This window comes from Astyanax mexicanus, chromosome 3 (genome assembly GCF_023375975.1).
Source record: "Astyanax mexicanus isolate ESR-SI-001 chromosome 3, AstMex3_surface, whole genome shotgun sequence".
In the NCBI taxonomy this organism is placed as follows: Eukaryota; Metazoa; Chordata; class Actinopteri; order Characiformes; family Acestrorhamphidae; genus Astyanax; species Astyanax mexicanus.
The window spans coordinates 5,153,511-5,171,764 of NC_064410.1; the positions used below are offsets into that span (position 1 = coordinate 5,153,511).

Consider the following 18,254-nt stretch of genomic DNA (forward strand, 5'->3'; position numbering starts at 1 on the left):
TTGGTTTTTAAAAAATCTACTTAAAGTATAAAAGTATAAATAATATAAGAGGAAAAAAAAAACAATTAAGAAGAAAAGCTAAGGCAGAGACCTATAGTGCACTACGCCCCCAAAAAACACATTTTACTTAAAGCCATAATGTCTATAATAAAATATTAAAATGTTTATAAATTAAAATGTTATTGTTAATAAATTCTAATTCACCAGGTCTCACCACTAGGTAGTGGTGGTGGGTAAGTAAGTTAAGTTAAGTTAAGCTAAGTAAATAAAACTGTAATTCCAAAAAAGCAAAAACATTTTTCTCAAAAGGTAAAACGAGTTAATCTAAACAAATTTCTCTCCTGACAACTGTTAGCATTGGCAGCTAACCGCTATTACTAGTAAATGCCACCTGACAGCACTACACTGAGGTAAAATAAAATATATTTGAAAGAACATGATATGTTCTATATGTGCCACTAGAATATGTTAAAAGGAAACAACACACTTGGATGTAAAAATACGCATGTTGTCACTGAATCACATTGAATTTACTGTTTCTGTTTTAATTAAAAGCAGAACGAAGATGATGTACAGTAAAAAAAAAAAAAAAAAAAACAGACCTTTAAAACCAGAAAAAACAAGTTTAATCTTTTTGAGAACATTTATTTTAATTTGATCTCATATTTCAATTCAAACGTCAAAAGAGAAGAGAACTCAAGGGTCACTGTTCACACTGAGCTACATGATCACATTAAAAATTAGTGTTCACTGTAAATTGTCTAAACTGTAACAATCTCCTTGTTGAAGGCACTGAACTTGATAAACCAAATAAATCTTCTCCAGCCGGTCTCCGCAGACTGGGGGATTTAAGGCACTTTGTTTTAGATGTGTATAGAAGAATACACACTTGTAAAATGTTGTCACCATGGAGAAAAACCTTATGGTTAGTGTTTGGCATCACATACAGGGATAAATCTCAAGAGGGTAAATTAAACACGCTTATAAAAGTTTTCAGGTAATACTTAAAAAGCACTTCGCTCAGAAACAAAACAAAACAAAAACATGGCAGAACAGTGAGAAGCACTTTCAGCAAAAAGGGGTAAAATAAAACTGAAATTCAGTCACGGTCAGTGTAACGTTTAGCAGTTTAATTTCTGACCGTATCAAGCAAAATTCGAAAATAGAAAATTGGGTAAAAAAAACTTAATTATTAGTTTTTTTCCCCTCATTCACAGTAGAGTAAAGAAGAAATGTGTTTTTATCCATTTTTGTTAATTATCTAGTTTTTCATATCGGCCCTTCACAAACAGAATGTTAAGATTTTTTTTTTTAGAAAAAGTTAAATCCTCTCTCGATTTTTTTAGATTTGTCTATTTTTGTATCTTGTAACACAAATCTGATTATATAATCCAACTTGCAAAATGAAAAAAAAAAAAAGAAAATCAGAAAATAAAGGAAAGAGATTATTTTTTTCATTTTTCCTGAAATTCCGATTGTGAGGGTCAGAGATGAAAAAAATAAAATTGGAAAAATGGATGAAAATGTATTTTTTGTACATTGCACTACATAAAAAAATGAAATAATGAGATTTACCAAAAATGTTCTATTTTTGCATTTAGCCTAAAAACGGTCAGAAAATGAATTAATTAATAATAGTTACTCTGAGCAGCCATCCTTTGAGGTCAGTGCATGATGTCCTGTTATTTATAGGAAAAATGAGAAGCAAACAGGGAGTACAGATACTCTCGAGAGTATTTCCCTTCATCTACATAAACATCCCTAAAAACACTTTTCAGTAAAACTCGACTGAAGGGCAGCATTCGTAAGACTAAAGTAAGACTAATCAACCTAAACTTAAAAGTTAATCTCTATTAGGGCCAGCTGTATTTTAAAAAAGCTGCTTTTGTGCTTTTACTGGTGTATAAATCATTTACTTATGTTCACACAAGTTTAGGTCATGTGCTCAAAAAGATCTTCAGTACGAAAGCTGCTCTTCAGTAGTTTTACCTACTTTTTTCAGGTTAGGCAGAACATGTACACTCTTTAGCAGGCTCAGTTTGTTCTTGTGAAGTAAACTCCTAAAAATAAAGGTGCTTGAAATGCTTTATTGAGCGATGCCACAGAAGAACTACTTTTAGCTCTGTAAAAAACAATGGTAAGGATTTGTGAAAAAAAAGATATATATAATAATTATACAGATCAATGTTAATCAGTGTTTTTGGGGCTGATGCTGACTGCCAATTGTCTTTCAAAATGATCAATAAATCAATCACTCACAGATAAAAGTAAAATTTTTTAGGTAATCCTTGCTTTTATAAATGTTCCAGTATCATCTTATAATGAAATGCACTTAACTTTTTGGAACCAAACACACATAAAATAAACCCCTGCCTGAGAGAGCTGTGCTTTTCCATACATAGCTGCACTGTGAACCACTAAGTAGAAACACAGCTGAAAGAGCTGCTTATACAGTACTAAAAAATATGAAACATGATTTTCCCTTAGCCAGTTGCTGCTGCACTTGGGTCATGATTAAAATGTGGTCTGTTTACTAGCACAGCTGTGTTCTGATACTTACACTCTCAAGAGGGGTATCCAGTGCATGATGTTCAAAGACTCCATGATGTGCGTTGGTTTTTACACATTTTACAAATGTGACAGTTTGAGTCAGATGCAGGTATAAACAAAAAATATTAAAATACAAAAATGTCAGACTGACTGGGTGGAGCCAGCTCACAGATTACAGAGTACAATGCTGGCTTTATTGAGAATCAGCAGTCATTTGTGTCAGTTCCATAGTAACATTTAGCTGCAGCTTCGAAAAAGTGCCTACATTGTGTCTTGCACAGAGCTGCTGCAATCTTTATTACAGCATATATATATATATGATCTGATCAGCTCTCAGGATAGAGAGAAATATAGAAATAGAAACATTTTGGCTATACATTGGCTGAAACCAATACATAAGCCCTATCCGAACGGGATTAGTTTCTCAGGGGACGTCTGTGAAAAATATTTCACACTTCTACTCAGTGCTAAAACTCTTGCAATTGAAAAATTGAAAAAACAGGAGGACCAGTGTTTTTTTTTTTTTGGCTATTTTTTTTTCTCAGTCACATGACATTGCGTTCAGTAGCTCCTCCATTTCCAGTTGCCGTTGAGTTTATGTGGATCTCCTTGGAAATGTACACCCAAAGTTTAATTACGGTGCATGGCAGTGAACAAATAGCTATTTTATTAAACGCGTGGAGACGAAACTCAAGACATGTGGATCCGGACGGGACTAAAATTACCGGAGGACCACAGAGTTCAGCCAAAAACAGTACATAATTCAGCCTGTAATTTTCTCAGAGGACGTCTGAGGAAAACACACACATGGTTGTTCGGACAGGAATAAAATTACAGAGAAAAATACCCCAGGACCGCCTAAGAATCTAAACCCGTCCGCCAACAGTTTTGTTTAATTCTGTCCTTGAACTATAAGCTTTTTCACATCCATACTTCTGTATTATAATCTCAGTCCTTCATGGAACCAAAAGTGGTTCTTCTATGGCATCAATCAAGTAAACATTTAAAAGCACCTTTATTTTTAAGAGTGTTTTATGCCCTTCTGACAAATAATCTTGCATATCAAAAGCATATCTTTAGATGGTAACAGAGTTTCCATTCGAGGTACTCCTTAAATCCAAGGTGCGATGCAAAAGGCACAGTGTGCACTCACTAAAATAGCATAAAGCTTGTAAATGTAGTGCTATTCAGTTCAAGAGTGCTAAACATGGGCTGACTACACGTCAACAGTACAAATCACAGCAGAGTCCTTTTGCATTTCTCATCCCTGAAGCACCACAGCTCACCACACCTGCTCTTCAATCTCTCAGAGAGATACCCTACCTCCCTCTAAGGCACTAAACAGCTCCTCGTTTACAACCTCATATCGTCCGGCTCTGGAGTTCAGGAAGTAGATCTGGTCAGCTGTGATACGAGGGTCGTATCCCTCCTTCTGTAACCTGGTCTTCTGGATTTTAAATGTGCCTGGGAAGAAAATAGGAACAAAAAATAGATTTTTTTAGCACATCAAGCTGCAATATAAACATAATTTATAAAGAATATACTTAATACACCCTTTTTTTACAAGTATATTTAACATAGAAAAGTACATACTTTTTTCAAAAATTAAATTATGTACTTAATTACATACTAAATGTACTATTTTGGAACAACTTATGGCAATCTATATCTCATTTGTAATCACGCTATATTTAAACACAACATAAAAGTATTACATTGTGTTTGGTAGTGCAGCTTCTGCAAAACGTAATTAGATTTAAGTATGTGTTTTTTTAAACACCTTTTTTAATACAATTGCAGTATTTTGTAAATGTACTACTTTGCATATTGATGCACATATTGCGTACACCTTTATGCTACTGTGAAAAAATACAATAAAGTGCACTTTAAACAGTATTTAATGCCACTATATTTTGTCAACACAATTTATAATTTAATTGCTTAAAATACATTTTAAGGAAATACAGAGAAAGTATATTTAATGTGCTTTTTCAAAAAGTATATTAAATTGAAAATGTATTTTTAGTATTCTTTACCCAATTTAAACATACCTTTAATGCTCTATTCACAAGAGATACATCCCCTTGTTTCAGCATTTTATGGGTGCTTTGTTAAATGCTTCTCGCTTATTTGCAGTACCACGGTCTGTTTTCATACATGCACAGACTGCAAATATCTCATGATACTCTAATTACAATTATACATGGACTGATAAATACAAATACTAGGCAAAAATCCAGCCCTATTAACAAGATTTTTTATTCAGAATTATTAAACTTTACTCTGATATAAGAAATTAAATAGAGCTGTTTAAATTACTACTTAAATAGACATCTATCATATTTTTTGGACTATAATTCGGTGCACTAAATTATAAGACACATAAAGCGACACTAGTAAGGATGCCATACACCGAGCATGGGTGTCGCTATGTTTACCTCCTTCTAATGGGAAAGCTGTCGATTTTTGGGAAAATTAAAGGGTTTAAAGTGCGACTTATAGTCCAAAAAATACGATACTGTACGGTTCTGATGCTATGACTCACCAGTAGTGTCCACGTGCGGGGAGATGCGGAGGAAGACAGGTCGAGCATACGGCGGCAGGGCCTTCTGGACTTCTCTCAGAAAAGATTCACCATTAAAGCTCCCTGTTGTATCTGCAATCGCTGCCATACCAGCTTTCCCCTCCACGCCTATAATAGTACAAACAATCCTCATGGGTTACACAGCAAAACATCTAAAAACCATGACCAGGCCGGCATCACTAAGCCATCTGCTCAAATCCCAACAGAAACTGCTCTGATTCTGCCCACCTGGCACAGAGACTCCGTATACTGCTACATCGGTCTGGCCGAGGAGGCCGCTCAGCGTTCCCTCCACTTCAGTAGTCGAGACGTTCTCCCCCTTCCACCGGAACGTGTCGCCGCTGCGGTCCCGGAAGTACATGTACCCCAGTTCATCCATTACCAGAACATCACCTGAGAAACATGAATTAAATAAGCATTATCTAACAATGATCAATTACAATAAAAAAAATATTCTTTAAAATTAATAAGTGTAGCTGACCTTCTTTAAACCTAAAACTTTTTAATACCACCCAGAGCTAAAATTAAGATCACTTCTGTAATAAAAAAAATGGCAAAAAGCTAAATCTACAATATGACAAAACAATATTTTTAATATTAACTTAAATTAAAATATTTTGCACAAAAAAACTCAACTGTTAATTGGGACCAGTGACAACTGAGATTATATAACCAGTTTTCATCAAATTTATAAATATATATGAGCTCTAAAAATGTGAGTTTCTTTGATTTTTTTTTTCCAATTTGAAAACCTCTGGAATATAATCAAGAGGAAGATGGATGATCACAAGCCATCAAACCACCAAACTGAACTGCTTGAATTTTTGCACCAGGAGTAAAGCAGCATAAAGTTATCCAAAAGCAGTGTGTAAGACTGGTGGAGGAGAACATGATGCCAAGATGTATAAAAACTGCTATTAAAAACCACCAGGGTTATTCCACCAAATATTGATTTCTGAACTCTTAAAACGTTATTATTATGACCTTTTTTCTTTGCATTATTTAAGGTCTGAAAGCTCTACATCTTTTGTGTTATTTCAGCCATTTCTAATTTTCTGCAACGAAAAAATGCAATAAATGACAATATTTTTATTTGGAGTTTGGGAGAAATGTCTGTATTTTATAGAATAAAACAACAATGTTTATTTTATTCAAACAAATACTAATAAATAGAAAAATCAAAGAAATTGAAGTGGTCTCTTAATTTTGACTCTAAAATGGACTGCTCAGGCCATTTAAAAATGTCCATAAAACATGTTAAAATGTTTAATTATAATAAACATTTGTTTTACTCTGAAGTGCCTTTAAATACGACAAACATTTTACACAACCTGTTGGAATCCATTTATATTTTTTTGGTTTGTGTAGTTTACAGATAAATACCTGACAGGTAGGCCGAGTCGTTTGGCTTGAAGACATTGTGAGCAATTTTCTTTCTGGTGGCCTCCTGATTAGCATATCCATCAAAGCGCCGCAGAGGGTCTTGCTGGTTAATTTTGCCCACCAGGAGCCCTGGTTCTCCTGATAAAAAACACAGGCAGGTAAATAATGCAGCAAATAAAGCTTTAGCGTCTGATTATACAGATCTCAATTGGTAGCACCTGGGAAACTCGATAACGTAAATGTCATCACTGATTACAGAAATATGTTAATTGGCATTGCTTTGATATGCTGGAAAAATGGCCACGGCCACTGAAAACAGTTTTTTTAGGAGTAGATGATTAAAGAAACCTTTTTCACAAATAAATCAATTTTCCCTACTAAAACCAAACTACAGATGACAAAGAAATGGTTCAAAACTAGGTTTACCTGTAAAACAAAACAAAACAAAAAAGTCACATATTACACTCACACATTGATGGACACTGGATTATACTACAGAATGTGGCTTGTGAACGGAAATTGAGAAATAACGCACTAAACGAGTCACAAAAGAACCTTTGAAGGAGGATTTATTATTGTTTTCCACAGTTAAATCACAGATCCTCACCGGACAGTGATGATGCTGCAGTTTTTAGAAAGGGTAGGATTTATTTCTAGCTAAATATTCGCTTTATCCCACCGGGTGCTTGTGTCGCGCAAGTGCTGGAACTTTTTTCGGTCCTCAGACTAAGTACAATATTCAGAAAATATGCGTGCGTTGGTCAGTGGGAGACACTGGTAACCAAGATAAGACAGAGAATGTTTTAAAAGATTTGTAAAATCTGTATGTAAGATTTTGTAAAATCTTACATAAAATCTTACAAAAAAATGTATGTATCTGTATGTAAAATCCTGATTATGCATTTTGAAATTGCATTAAAACTGCAATATGAACTAACCAAATTAATCATGAAAAGCACTAATTTTTTCATACATTTGGCTATCCAATTTTCCCAATCATGAGTGGCGACTGCGCCCCTAGGAGGCTGCCTCCTCTGACACACGTAAAGTCAGTCACCCCTTTTTTCGAGCTGCTGCCAATGCATTATTGAGGAAAGCACAGTGACACGTTTCCGAAACATCCGCTCACAGATGCCTTGTGCTGCCTGGTGCCACCTTTGATCGTGATAGGCCAATTTTGCTGTGATGGCAACCTGCATGAACGGGATTCGAACCTAATACCATCCGTTCATAGTGGCAGCGCTTTATACCTCTGGATTACTTGACGCCATGCAGCCCCATTTTTATAAAAGCCCCTTTAAAAACTATCATCTCACCAGGTCGACATGGCACACAGAGTCCCTCCTTGTTCCGCACCAGCTCCATGGTCTCCTCATCTACTTTCACCAGCCGGATCGGATAGACGTTGGGCAGAATCCTGCTGTTAAAGCCACAGGCTCCCACCTGACGTAAAGAACAGAGAATCAACTCTCCAGAGTTCCATCAAAGGCTGGATAAAGCTGCCTTGGTGACTTCTCACTGTGACTCAATCTCAGGCCAGATTAAGCTTCATCAGTACCCAAAACAACAGTTCCAAAAGACCCAACCTGGATTACAGTAAACTGCCCTTGGATTCCAACACTGAAACTTCTTTTTATTCTGGAATTAAGATTAATCTAACTAGAAAAGCAGCTTCAAAACCCAGATTTACAGACTCTCACGGAATGAACATGAACCCTGACCTTGCCGTCCATATTAGCAATGCTGCAGTTACACTCAGTGGCTCCATAGAACTCTCCAATCTGCTTGATGCCGAAGCGCTCAGTGAAGGCCTCCCATACGCTGGGGCGGAGACCGTTTCCCACGGCCAGTCGTACGCGGTGCCCTCGCTCTGACGGACGCACCGGCTGGGAAAGAAGGTAACGACAGATCTCCCCTATGTACTGCACCACCTGGAGGAGGACATGAATCATTCAATTGATGATTTGTTATAAAGGCTTTATGTTAAATTATCATCAACAGGGCTCTGTATTGGCAAGAACCAGGTAATTACACACATAATACAATACAGGGACTGTGATGTGACTGTGATACACTGTGATCCATTGCAATTTTTGAGAAAATAAAAAACGATTAAATAAAAAATGTATTTAAAAATCAATACCAGGGAGTAGGGATGCACTATATTGAAAAAAATTACATTTTCAACAATATATATCGCGTTATCAAACAATGCATGTATTTAAATGGCTTTTTAAAAGGTAAATAAAAGCTGTTTTTCTGGGTTTAAAAGTGTGAATTCAGCTTTTTTTGTGAATCTATTCACTATTGCAAAAAAAAAAAACAATATCACAGATATTTCAGATATCAATATGTTCTTAGACCTCTAATCACAAAATCATAATTCAGTAACTTACAGTGCAGTTGTACTTGATGCAGTCGTCCCAGAAGCGGCTCGCTGAAAACTTTTTTTTCACCACCACGGTCAGCCCGTGTATTACACACTGACCCACACCCATTATGTTGCCTGGGAAAGACATAATGATACAAACCAGTATATTAAAACAAATACATATCTAAAAGAAACAAACACAACCTAACTAAAAGAAATATTCTACATACCTGCAGAATGGTAGAGCGGTAAGCAATCATAGATAATATCATCAGACTGCATTCGGAAGGAAAAGTACCCAAAAGCAGCAATTCTAAAATACCTAAAAAATAAAAAAACAAAGAACATTTGTAAAACAACTCATTACAGGTCCATTTCCAATAATTGTGAACTATTTTCCCACCCTTTCTTTATCTATTTTTTTTTCTATTTATTTATTTATTTATTTTATTAATTTTTTTCATTTTTGAGATGGCTCTTGAACCATCAAAGAAACAACTGAATGACATTACTTCATAACAGACTTCGATTTGATTTTACTTTAAATATTTGTGTGGCTTTATGTTCCAAAAACATAATTAATTATAATTAATAAATACTTGCCCATTACAGTCTTTTCTCTTTATCTCTTAGAACTTAACAGGCTGTTTCAGATTTTTAACATATCTTGATTGTAATCAGATTGAGATTTTGATAGTCTAGGCAGTCAGATAAAACATCAAATTGCATTTTCTATTTTTGCAAATCGGATCCCCACTAAATGTGATTTGAATGAAAAAACTGAAATACTGAAATACTTTGATTTGTGGACTCAATGTCTTCAAAATATACAGGATCAACAGGCTGTATGACTTACCGACTGTGTACCACAATAGCAGCTTTGGGAAGTCCAGTGGTACCAGAGGTGTAGATATAGAACAAACGGTCTGTAGATAGAAAAGTAAAAAAATAAATAAAAATTAACACACAGAATTCCCAACTTCTCCAATTTTCTCCAATCTGTATTCCAAAAAACTGTTTTCCAGCACATGAGTCATTTGTGAAAATCCTTTGCATAAACCTTTAATCAAAATCTAGAACAAAAGGGTCTTATGAGTAATATCTTTAGACCCAAAACAGTGAGTAAGCAGGCCTTGATCAAAAGCTCCATCACATTTTTCACAGTTAATCTGCATAAGTAAATCAGTTCAATGTGCTTCAGTCCTTTTCTCCTTCTGAATGTAACTTTCTATTGTAATATATAAACAAGAACACTGTAAACACACGAAGAAGACCACAGCAGTCTAATATCATAACCGTGTTCCTAAGTGTCCCTGTGGAAGCTTTCAGAGTTAATCTGCATGAATAAGTTTCAATCAGCTTTTGTTTGAAGGTACTTATGACTAATCTGGACTCCAATTGTATTCCTGCCTCTTTAGTGTAGACCGTGAGTAATCAGACACGCAACAGTGTTTCCAGCCTGTTCTCTACAACACTGGCTGTGAAAGTAAACAACATCTCTGAGGTCAGATGCAAAAACCCATTTAGTCAATTTGGGTCTCCAGTGCAGCTAATCGTCAAACACGTTTTTATTTTTTTTGCTTTTCTGTGCATCATTTGCCATCAAATACCAGAACAATACAAACTAAGCAAACATCAAGCATATTTTTTAAATTGAAGATTTGCCTTCACATCTACCTTGTTTGGTCTGGATCTCTAGACTTTTCAGTTTGTTCTGAACCAAAATAGTAGGTGAGAAAAGGTGCCTGACCAAACGAGGTCACAAGCCAGTTCAACTAAACCTGAGCCCGGTCTCCACACCTTCATTTGTTAACCTAAATTGGCTAAAATATGCTAACACATACTTTTCTATGGGGATTTGGAACCAAAATGTATTCCAAAAAAACACCCCAAGCTTTGATAGCAACAGTTGAAAGTTGTCACTGTTGGACCCTTCAGCTAGGCTTTTAACCTTCAGAAGTGAATTAGCATGGCAAATCTGATGCTTTTGTTTTGAGGGCGTTTTCACACCTGTAGTTTGTTTCTTTGGTCCGAATCAGTTGATGAGCTTGTTTACTTCCTCTGTTTGGTTTTGTTTTACACAGGCATAAACCTAAATCCACCAAAATGCGCACAAATAAATCATGTGAGCACATCGTCTCCTCTGATTGGTCAGAGCTGTCTGGCATGGGAGCAAGAAAGTAAATATAGTGGGAAGAATCTGTGTTCCAGCGCATATATCTGTGCTTTTAAACACAGTGTTTGGACGTGCAAAGCAGATGTACATGTAGTAAATGGAGATGCACGCCTGTGAGTAGTGAATGCAGCACAAACCACGCTTAGTGTGTAAACAGCATGGAGCAGCAGAAACAGCATTTGCAAATAGCTGTGGTAATAAGCGTTATCTGGCTAATTTATCCGATTAAACTACATCTTATCAGCAGTTTAGCTCAATTAAAAATGTATATATTTGACATCTGAGTCAGATTGAGACCAGATCACGTTTTCACCACAAGCGAACTGCTCCAAAGTTCGTTTGGGACTGGACCGAGACCACCTCCTCTCACTGGTCTCGATCCGGTTGTTTTGATCCTCACCCGAGTGCGATTACTGTTTTCACACCTGCTCAAACTAACCACACTAAGACCAAATAGAGTTGGTGTGAAAACGCCCTTTCTGTACAAATGTGTTAATTTTAGTATAACTATATTTAAGGGATCTTCCTTCCTTCTCTTATTTTCTAGACCTTAGCCATGTGCAAAAAAACGTCCCAAAGACTCATAACGATTATTTTTTAAACGATTATTCTAACGATTATTTTTTTCGATTAGTCGACTAATCTATTTATTGAGAAACATATTTAAATAATTATTATTTTACGTTTTAAAGCAAACGATAAAATACTATATTTATATATAATAACAACAACAGCAACACAAGCCTACTAAACCAAACCCCACACTTATAATCACTTACATGTACAACACGTTTAGATCTATAACGCTAAAAATGGATAAGCTCCCATACACCACAACCGTGTGTTGCACTGTTTTCTGTGACCGCTAGATTTTGTGACCACGGGCAAGTAGTTCTCAGCAGACCGGTGCACTGGCCGATTCGAAACGTGTTCGTTTCTAATGTTTACCCCGACTGGCCAAAACGGTTAAGTTTAGGGCTGAGGGTAAGGTGTAGGTATAGAAAGCTTCCGTTTTGCCAATGAACGCTCATAACCGTGAGCACTGGTCACAAAATTCCGACGGTGACAGAAAACGGTGTAACACCGCAGCGCCGACGGCGCTAGCTAAAATAACTTAAGGCAGCTAGCTTAGCTAAACACCTGAACTTATGAATAATGCTACTTTTTCTGGAAACTGCGAAATGCCATGCACAAATATAAACCAAAACTGTATAATTTCTGCCTGTGGCAGGTTTAAAACCTTTGGTAGACAGCCTTAAGTCTTTTTAAGGACACCCGCGGAGACCCTGATGTAAACGGTAACTTACTGTGTGACCCTGTTGACATAGTGCTCCTGGATGTTTGCGCTATAGTGCTCCTTTTGCACATATGGCAGAGGACCACATTGTTGCCCTTTTGCGTGAAATGCTCCCAAACTTTAGATGCCCGCTGGCGGTTTTTTGTAGCCGTTTTCACTACCGCAGTTCTACAGCGGGGGTGTTGTGCCGATTCTGTCCGCTAAGCGGGAGTCAGATTCAGCAGAGAGTCGGATTCGGCACAAGCGCGGCTGCACCTCGCGGTCCGCGGTGTCAGTTGTAAGCGCTCGCGCTAGCCGCAAAATACGGCGGAAAACACTGAGGGAGCTGCAGAATTATGTCTGTGTCTCTCTCTCTCTCTGTGTGTGTGTGTGTGTCTCTCTCTCTCTCTCTCTCGCACGTGAACTCCTCCGCGTTTGACTTGCAGAACTGTGTTTAGCTGTTCTTAAAAATCATTTTAATTAAATAATAGTTCTATGCTTCTATGTTACCGTGTTAATTAACATATTTACGACGCGCCGACGCACGTTATGCAAATCGATGTATTTTCGTAATCGATGACGTCGATTATGTCGACGCGTCGCCCCAGCCCTACTCATAACTCTTACTTAATTATTCTACAATTGCAAACTTCATAACATTTACACATAATGGGTCTTCATGTTCTACTAAAGTAAATACTAAGATCACATCACTACAAACGGAAACATTAAGGCTAATCTATTAAGGCCCATCATATAAAAAACATTGAGTCTGAGCAGGTTTGCTTGAAATACAACACAATATTACTACATGATAAAAACCAAGTTGTTTAGAAAAGCAAACTTGCTGTTCTTTATGATCATCTAATTATTCTAAACACACACAAAAAAAGCAGAAGTCAAAGCAGATGTCCTCAACTTGATTCAAGCCCTTTAACACTCAAACAGATTACAAAACAGAGAGTTGCTGCTAAAGTAACCTTTACCAACACTTGGATCACACGTCAAAACAAGTGAAAGGGTCAGCACTCACCATTAAATCCCTTTGAATGGGTGCAAGGGGGAGGGTGACGTGGAGAAGCAGCCAGTATAGGATCCAGAGGCTTGGCATCGAGGACACTCATCACATCAGGCTTTAGATCTCCAGTACTGAAGCGTATTGTAGACGTGCTGAGGGCAGAGTTCACCTCAGACACGGCTGTTGAGAGACAGAACAAAAGAAGAAAGAAAAAAAAGTTAAATACTTTGAAAATACGTGGAGAACATGGTGAACATGTAGCTTCTGCTGTAAAGGAGGATAGGACTATCTGGGACTATTGGTACTAAATTCCCATTCTTGTAACAGGGTTCTTGCACCATTTTAAAAGTCAAACGTTATGCTTTTTAAGAGCTCAATAAATATAATTAAAGACTCAGAAATGTATTAATAGTTTTGTTTGTAGAAAATAATGTATTGTATTGGAAACTAACACTTAAACGTTTCCCATTTGTTATCTTTTTTTCCCCACTTTTGTTCCATTGTGATGCAGAACAGAGCCAATATAACAAATGTAAACTTGATGAGCTCTTTTTAAGCTCGCTGCTAATGTCGATAATGTTAGCCAGCTCTCTAACCTTAGTTCTTTACCCAGTAATGTTAACTAACCCACCATTAGCATGTTGGCTAACTTTTTGCTAATGCTTTTGCTAATCTCTCCCCGGATAAGATGTTTATGGTGGGCCACTTTGTTTTTCCACCGGCATTAAACACTCTGTCTGAAAATGTAATACCTACAGCAAATTTACAGTAAATTTATTACAATTTAGGACCTTAATTACCAGGATTTTAATTTAAGACATTTTAAGACTTTTTAAGAACCTGCGGAAACCCTGTATACAAGCTTTTCACTCATGAAACCGAGCCTCGTACGATTGGAGATTACTAGGATTACAAAAATCCCATTTATTCAGGATTATATTCAAGCACTGCGAGGTCCGGTTATATCAGGTAAATAATCTGGACACCGAAACAGAAAAGATTATGAGTAGCAGTAGAGTAGAGGTGTTAAAATCTGGACACTGTGCCTTGTTTTTATTAAAGAATAATTGAAATTGAGGGCCCACTGTGCCATGACTGTGCCAATTCCAAGGAAAAGTGCACAGAAAACCTTTTTTTTTTTTCTTTTTATAGATACCTTTTTCTATTTTTATAGAAGTATTTATTGATAGTAAATCATGAAAAATCTCACCATCAGCCAGCTCAGCTCCAAAAACAAGAGCCCGGGCTCCAGAGACCCCCAAACAGTGTAAGAGAGAGTCCCGCCTCAGGTTGAAGTTAATCAGCGCTGCCTCCACGCCAATTTTAGCCAAGCCCAACCAGAGGGCCACCTGAAGTGGTCTGCTTTCCATAAACAGGGCCACAACATCCCCCGAGGTCCAGCCCTGGCTGAGGGCCCAGTGGGCCACAGCGTTGCACAACTGGTCAAGCTCGGAGAATGTCCATGTTTCCCCTGTTGCTTCATACACGAGAGCAGGCTTATTTGGGTGCCGTTTCACTGTCTGGGCAAAGATTGAGGGTATTGTGTTGCCGTTACGCACATGACGCCAGAGAGCCAGCTTCACCCTTAGGAGGACACACAGTCCACTGGTGCAGAAAAAGGACAAAAGCAAATCATTAGCATTTCAACTCCAGTTTGTGTTGGCTGGAATCCAAAATGTTGCAATATACAGGGAATTTGTCAGGTACAGGAATGCAGTCAGTTCATCATTTACTAAACCAGATCTAAAGATTTTCTCCTCTGATTTCAAATATTTTGCTTTTCTATATGAAAATGTGACACAAAACAAACGGGAAGTTCTCTACAACCTACACTTTACACACCCATTAACCTCTTTTGGGACTAAACCACAACATTTGAGCCTTTCCACTGAATAACCATTTATCAACCACTACTTCTCCCTTTTGGGATAAATGAGTGTTTTTTTTTTACTATTATACATTATGTTAAATTTAATTGTTCAAGCCTACATCAATGAATTAATATAAATCTAAATAAAGCACACTCTACAAAAAAAAAACAAACATAAAATATATAAAAAATACAAAATAATAGTTAAGCCTATACAAGAAGCACAGTTCACTTATATAACCATGTTCTGTAAAATCTATAAATTTTTCTACTCACTTCAGATCCCTCTTGGCAGTACGGACTGCAACATATAGGTACTTCCAGCCCCCGGTCCCTAGGTACACCCCGAAGCTGGCCGCCAAGCTCCAGGGCCATGAAGTCCCGAAGAGTCGTAGCAAACCCAATGACCCAAAGGACAGCGAGGCAGCTGCTGCATAGTGCATCCTACAAACATACATGGTTGATACGAAACAAGTAAAAGGGAAGAACAAAACAATAAATAACAACAGTTTTAACACACCATCATTAGACTAGAGTTTGCTTTAATAAATTACTTGATGAGCTCCTGATTCAGGAGTACTAGCAACTAGCACTGAGGGCATGTCCTTAACAGTGTTTCACAATACCAAGAATGTGAAGAATGGACTTGTTTTCATGGTAAGATTGTTCTTTACTAAATAACCTTGCAAGAATGAACACGCAAGAAGACAAGAACGGAAGACACCTTTTGACATATGATAAGCACAGTGCTTGATACTGCGCAAAACAATGAGCTAGCGGATTTCCCCATTAGAAGCCAGGACTATCAGCAATGACATAAATATATAATAAGATATTATAATAATCGGCCTTTCAACATAAACAGATGTACAACAAACAACACTGTATTATTTTATATATTTGACAACTGTACTACTGTACAGACTAATTTAATATATATCTATGTATTACAGACCTAAGTTTTAACAGTTAACATTTTTTTTGCCAGTCATGGCAATGATCAATGCTTCAATATTTCCTAAACTTTTAGTCTTTAAAAAGACTTTATATCACCTGCATTTAACTTAATGGCTTTAAAATGAGAATTACATCACCCAAACTATGAACAATTACGTTGTTTTTGTCTTTAAAACTGTACAATTGCTTTGTTATGCTTTGTCATTTTCCGATTATTATCTCAGTTGCATTAAATAGTTTTAAATGTGACAATAATATCGTTTATCGCAATAATTCCTGTAAACGATACGTGACAGGTCTATTTGTGACTAGCTTTTTAAAAACATAAACAAAAGTAAGTACATTTAATTTGTTAACGTTAACTTACTGGCTAAAACTGGTGAGTAAAAAGTAAAAACACATTTAGAAATGAAATAACTGTACGTAAAACTAACTTAAACTCCACTTATTAAAGCTGTTTGTTTAGATACTTCTCCCCCCAAACCCCCAGAGTTAGAGAGAGGGGAATAAACAGCCGCTGAGCTAGGTACTCACCTCCACCGCAGAGGGAGAGAAAGGAGGGGGGAGAGTGTGGAAGTGTGGCCGGGTCCGGGCTCAGGTGTCCGGGGTCAGGCTGCTGCGCAGCGCCGCGGTTCAGCCCGCTCTGTGCTCTGACCGGCACCGACTGTCCGCCCACATCAGACGACCTTGCGCTAATGAGCGCGAGCTGCTGAAGTTAGCCACCACCGCTAACAGCCCGCCGCTGTTTACTGTTGAAGGGGTCGGGTCAGCGGTCCGGAGAAAAAGCGGATTAATAAGCCGGAGTGGAGAGCTCTAATACCCGCAGCGTGCAGCTTTAACCCCACTCTCTTCACCAGCCCGCAGAGAAACTGCCCCGCACCGCAGGGAGAGCAGCGCGTGGGTTCAGTAAACAGCAGCGCGTGAAGAGACAGTTGGGCAAGAAGAGATTCAACATGGCGGAGAAGCGGCGCTCACCGATTTACAAAATAAAAGCCCGTGTCTCTGGAGGTCTTCAGCTACATTCCCCTTACATTAGAACATTAAAGGTCTCATTACATAGTTTTTTTTATTCATTTAAAAATGTCTAGTTGTGGTCTCTAGTATGAAGAAAGACAGGATTTCAGCTCTTACTCATGAATATTCATATATGCAAATATATCATCACTGATAACAGCACTGCTGTTAGTTTAGAACATGACCTGCCATAGTTATACGTATATAGCACTGAGTGCTAGGTAAAGTTTACGCTTAAACTTTGCTAAACATCAGACTCTCAGCGTCGCTCAGCCCAGATGCCAAAAGAAATCCTATGAATGCCACAGGGCGAAAGTCCATTCCCACCCTCCACCGGTAAAACGTGGAATCAACCGGAGATCCGATTTAAACCTATAGTTACTTAAACAAGATAGCTAATGTTAACTAGCCGCTGTAAACAGAGCTGTAAGCTCTTGAGCCAAGGTGGGCCATGAATTTACTCGTTTTTCTGAACATTTTTTTTTACTAGCTACTGCAGACAATGGAGGTTGAGGAAGAGTTTCATATGCAGACCTATAGTATTTTACAAAGAACAAAAAAAGTGAATTTAAGTGGAAGGACTCCTTTAATATATTGTAAAGGAGCCACATAGTGCATTGAAATCACTTATTTTCTATTGTGTATTTTCTTGCTCTTTTTGGATTGATCTTTTTATAAATATAAAAAATTGTTTTTTGGCGTGATAGCACCAATTTGCACCCATTTAAAATAAAAAAATTACCATTGTTAAAGGTTCCAAATGTAACAGTCACTCCCCAGTCTGCAGTCCCATGTGCTGCCCCTACCAGTCCCCCACGCTGATGAATACGAAGCAGTCTTTTTCTAGTGATGTATCTGATGCACATTTACCAGTCATTTACTGTATGTAATTCCCCACTCGCAGAAAAGTTATACAGAGGGTTTCAGTCTGGGTAGGTTTTTTAATTATGCATTTTACAAGCAAGCCAGTCAGAGGAGAGCTCATTTTCATACATTAGAGGCCCTGTAACAGGACCTGTTTTGTTCTAAGGGATAAAGAGAGGTTAGAAAATGTG

General features: G+C 37.4%; 1 protein-coding gene across 1 annotated transcript; it reads right to left on the reverse strand.

Moving 5' to 3' along the window:
- Window positions 1-603: 603 nt before the first annotated feature.
- Window positions 604-17,147, reverse strand: slc27a1a (solute carrier family 27 member 1a). Its single transcript, XM_007229034.4, has 13 exons — window positions 16,720-17,147; window positions 15,505-15,672; window positions 14,569-14,963; window positions 13,374-13,538; window positions 9,745-9,814; window positions 9,119-9,210; window positions 8,914-9,023; window positions 8,239-8,448; window positions 7,834-7,960; window positions 6,518-6,655; window positions 5,363-5,527; window positions 5,096-5,242; window positions 604-4,014 (listed from the first exon to the last, which is right to left on the reverse strand). The coding sequence occupies exons 2-13, from the start codon at window positions 15,669-15,671 to the stop codon at window positions 3,857-3,859; spliced, it is 1,944 nt and encodes a 647-aa protein (XP_007229096.1). The 5' UTR covers window position 15,672; window positions 16,720-17,147; the 3' UTR covers window positions 604-3,856.
- Between the last annotated feature and the right edge of the window lie 1,107 nt (window positions 17,148-18,254).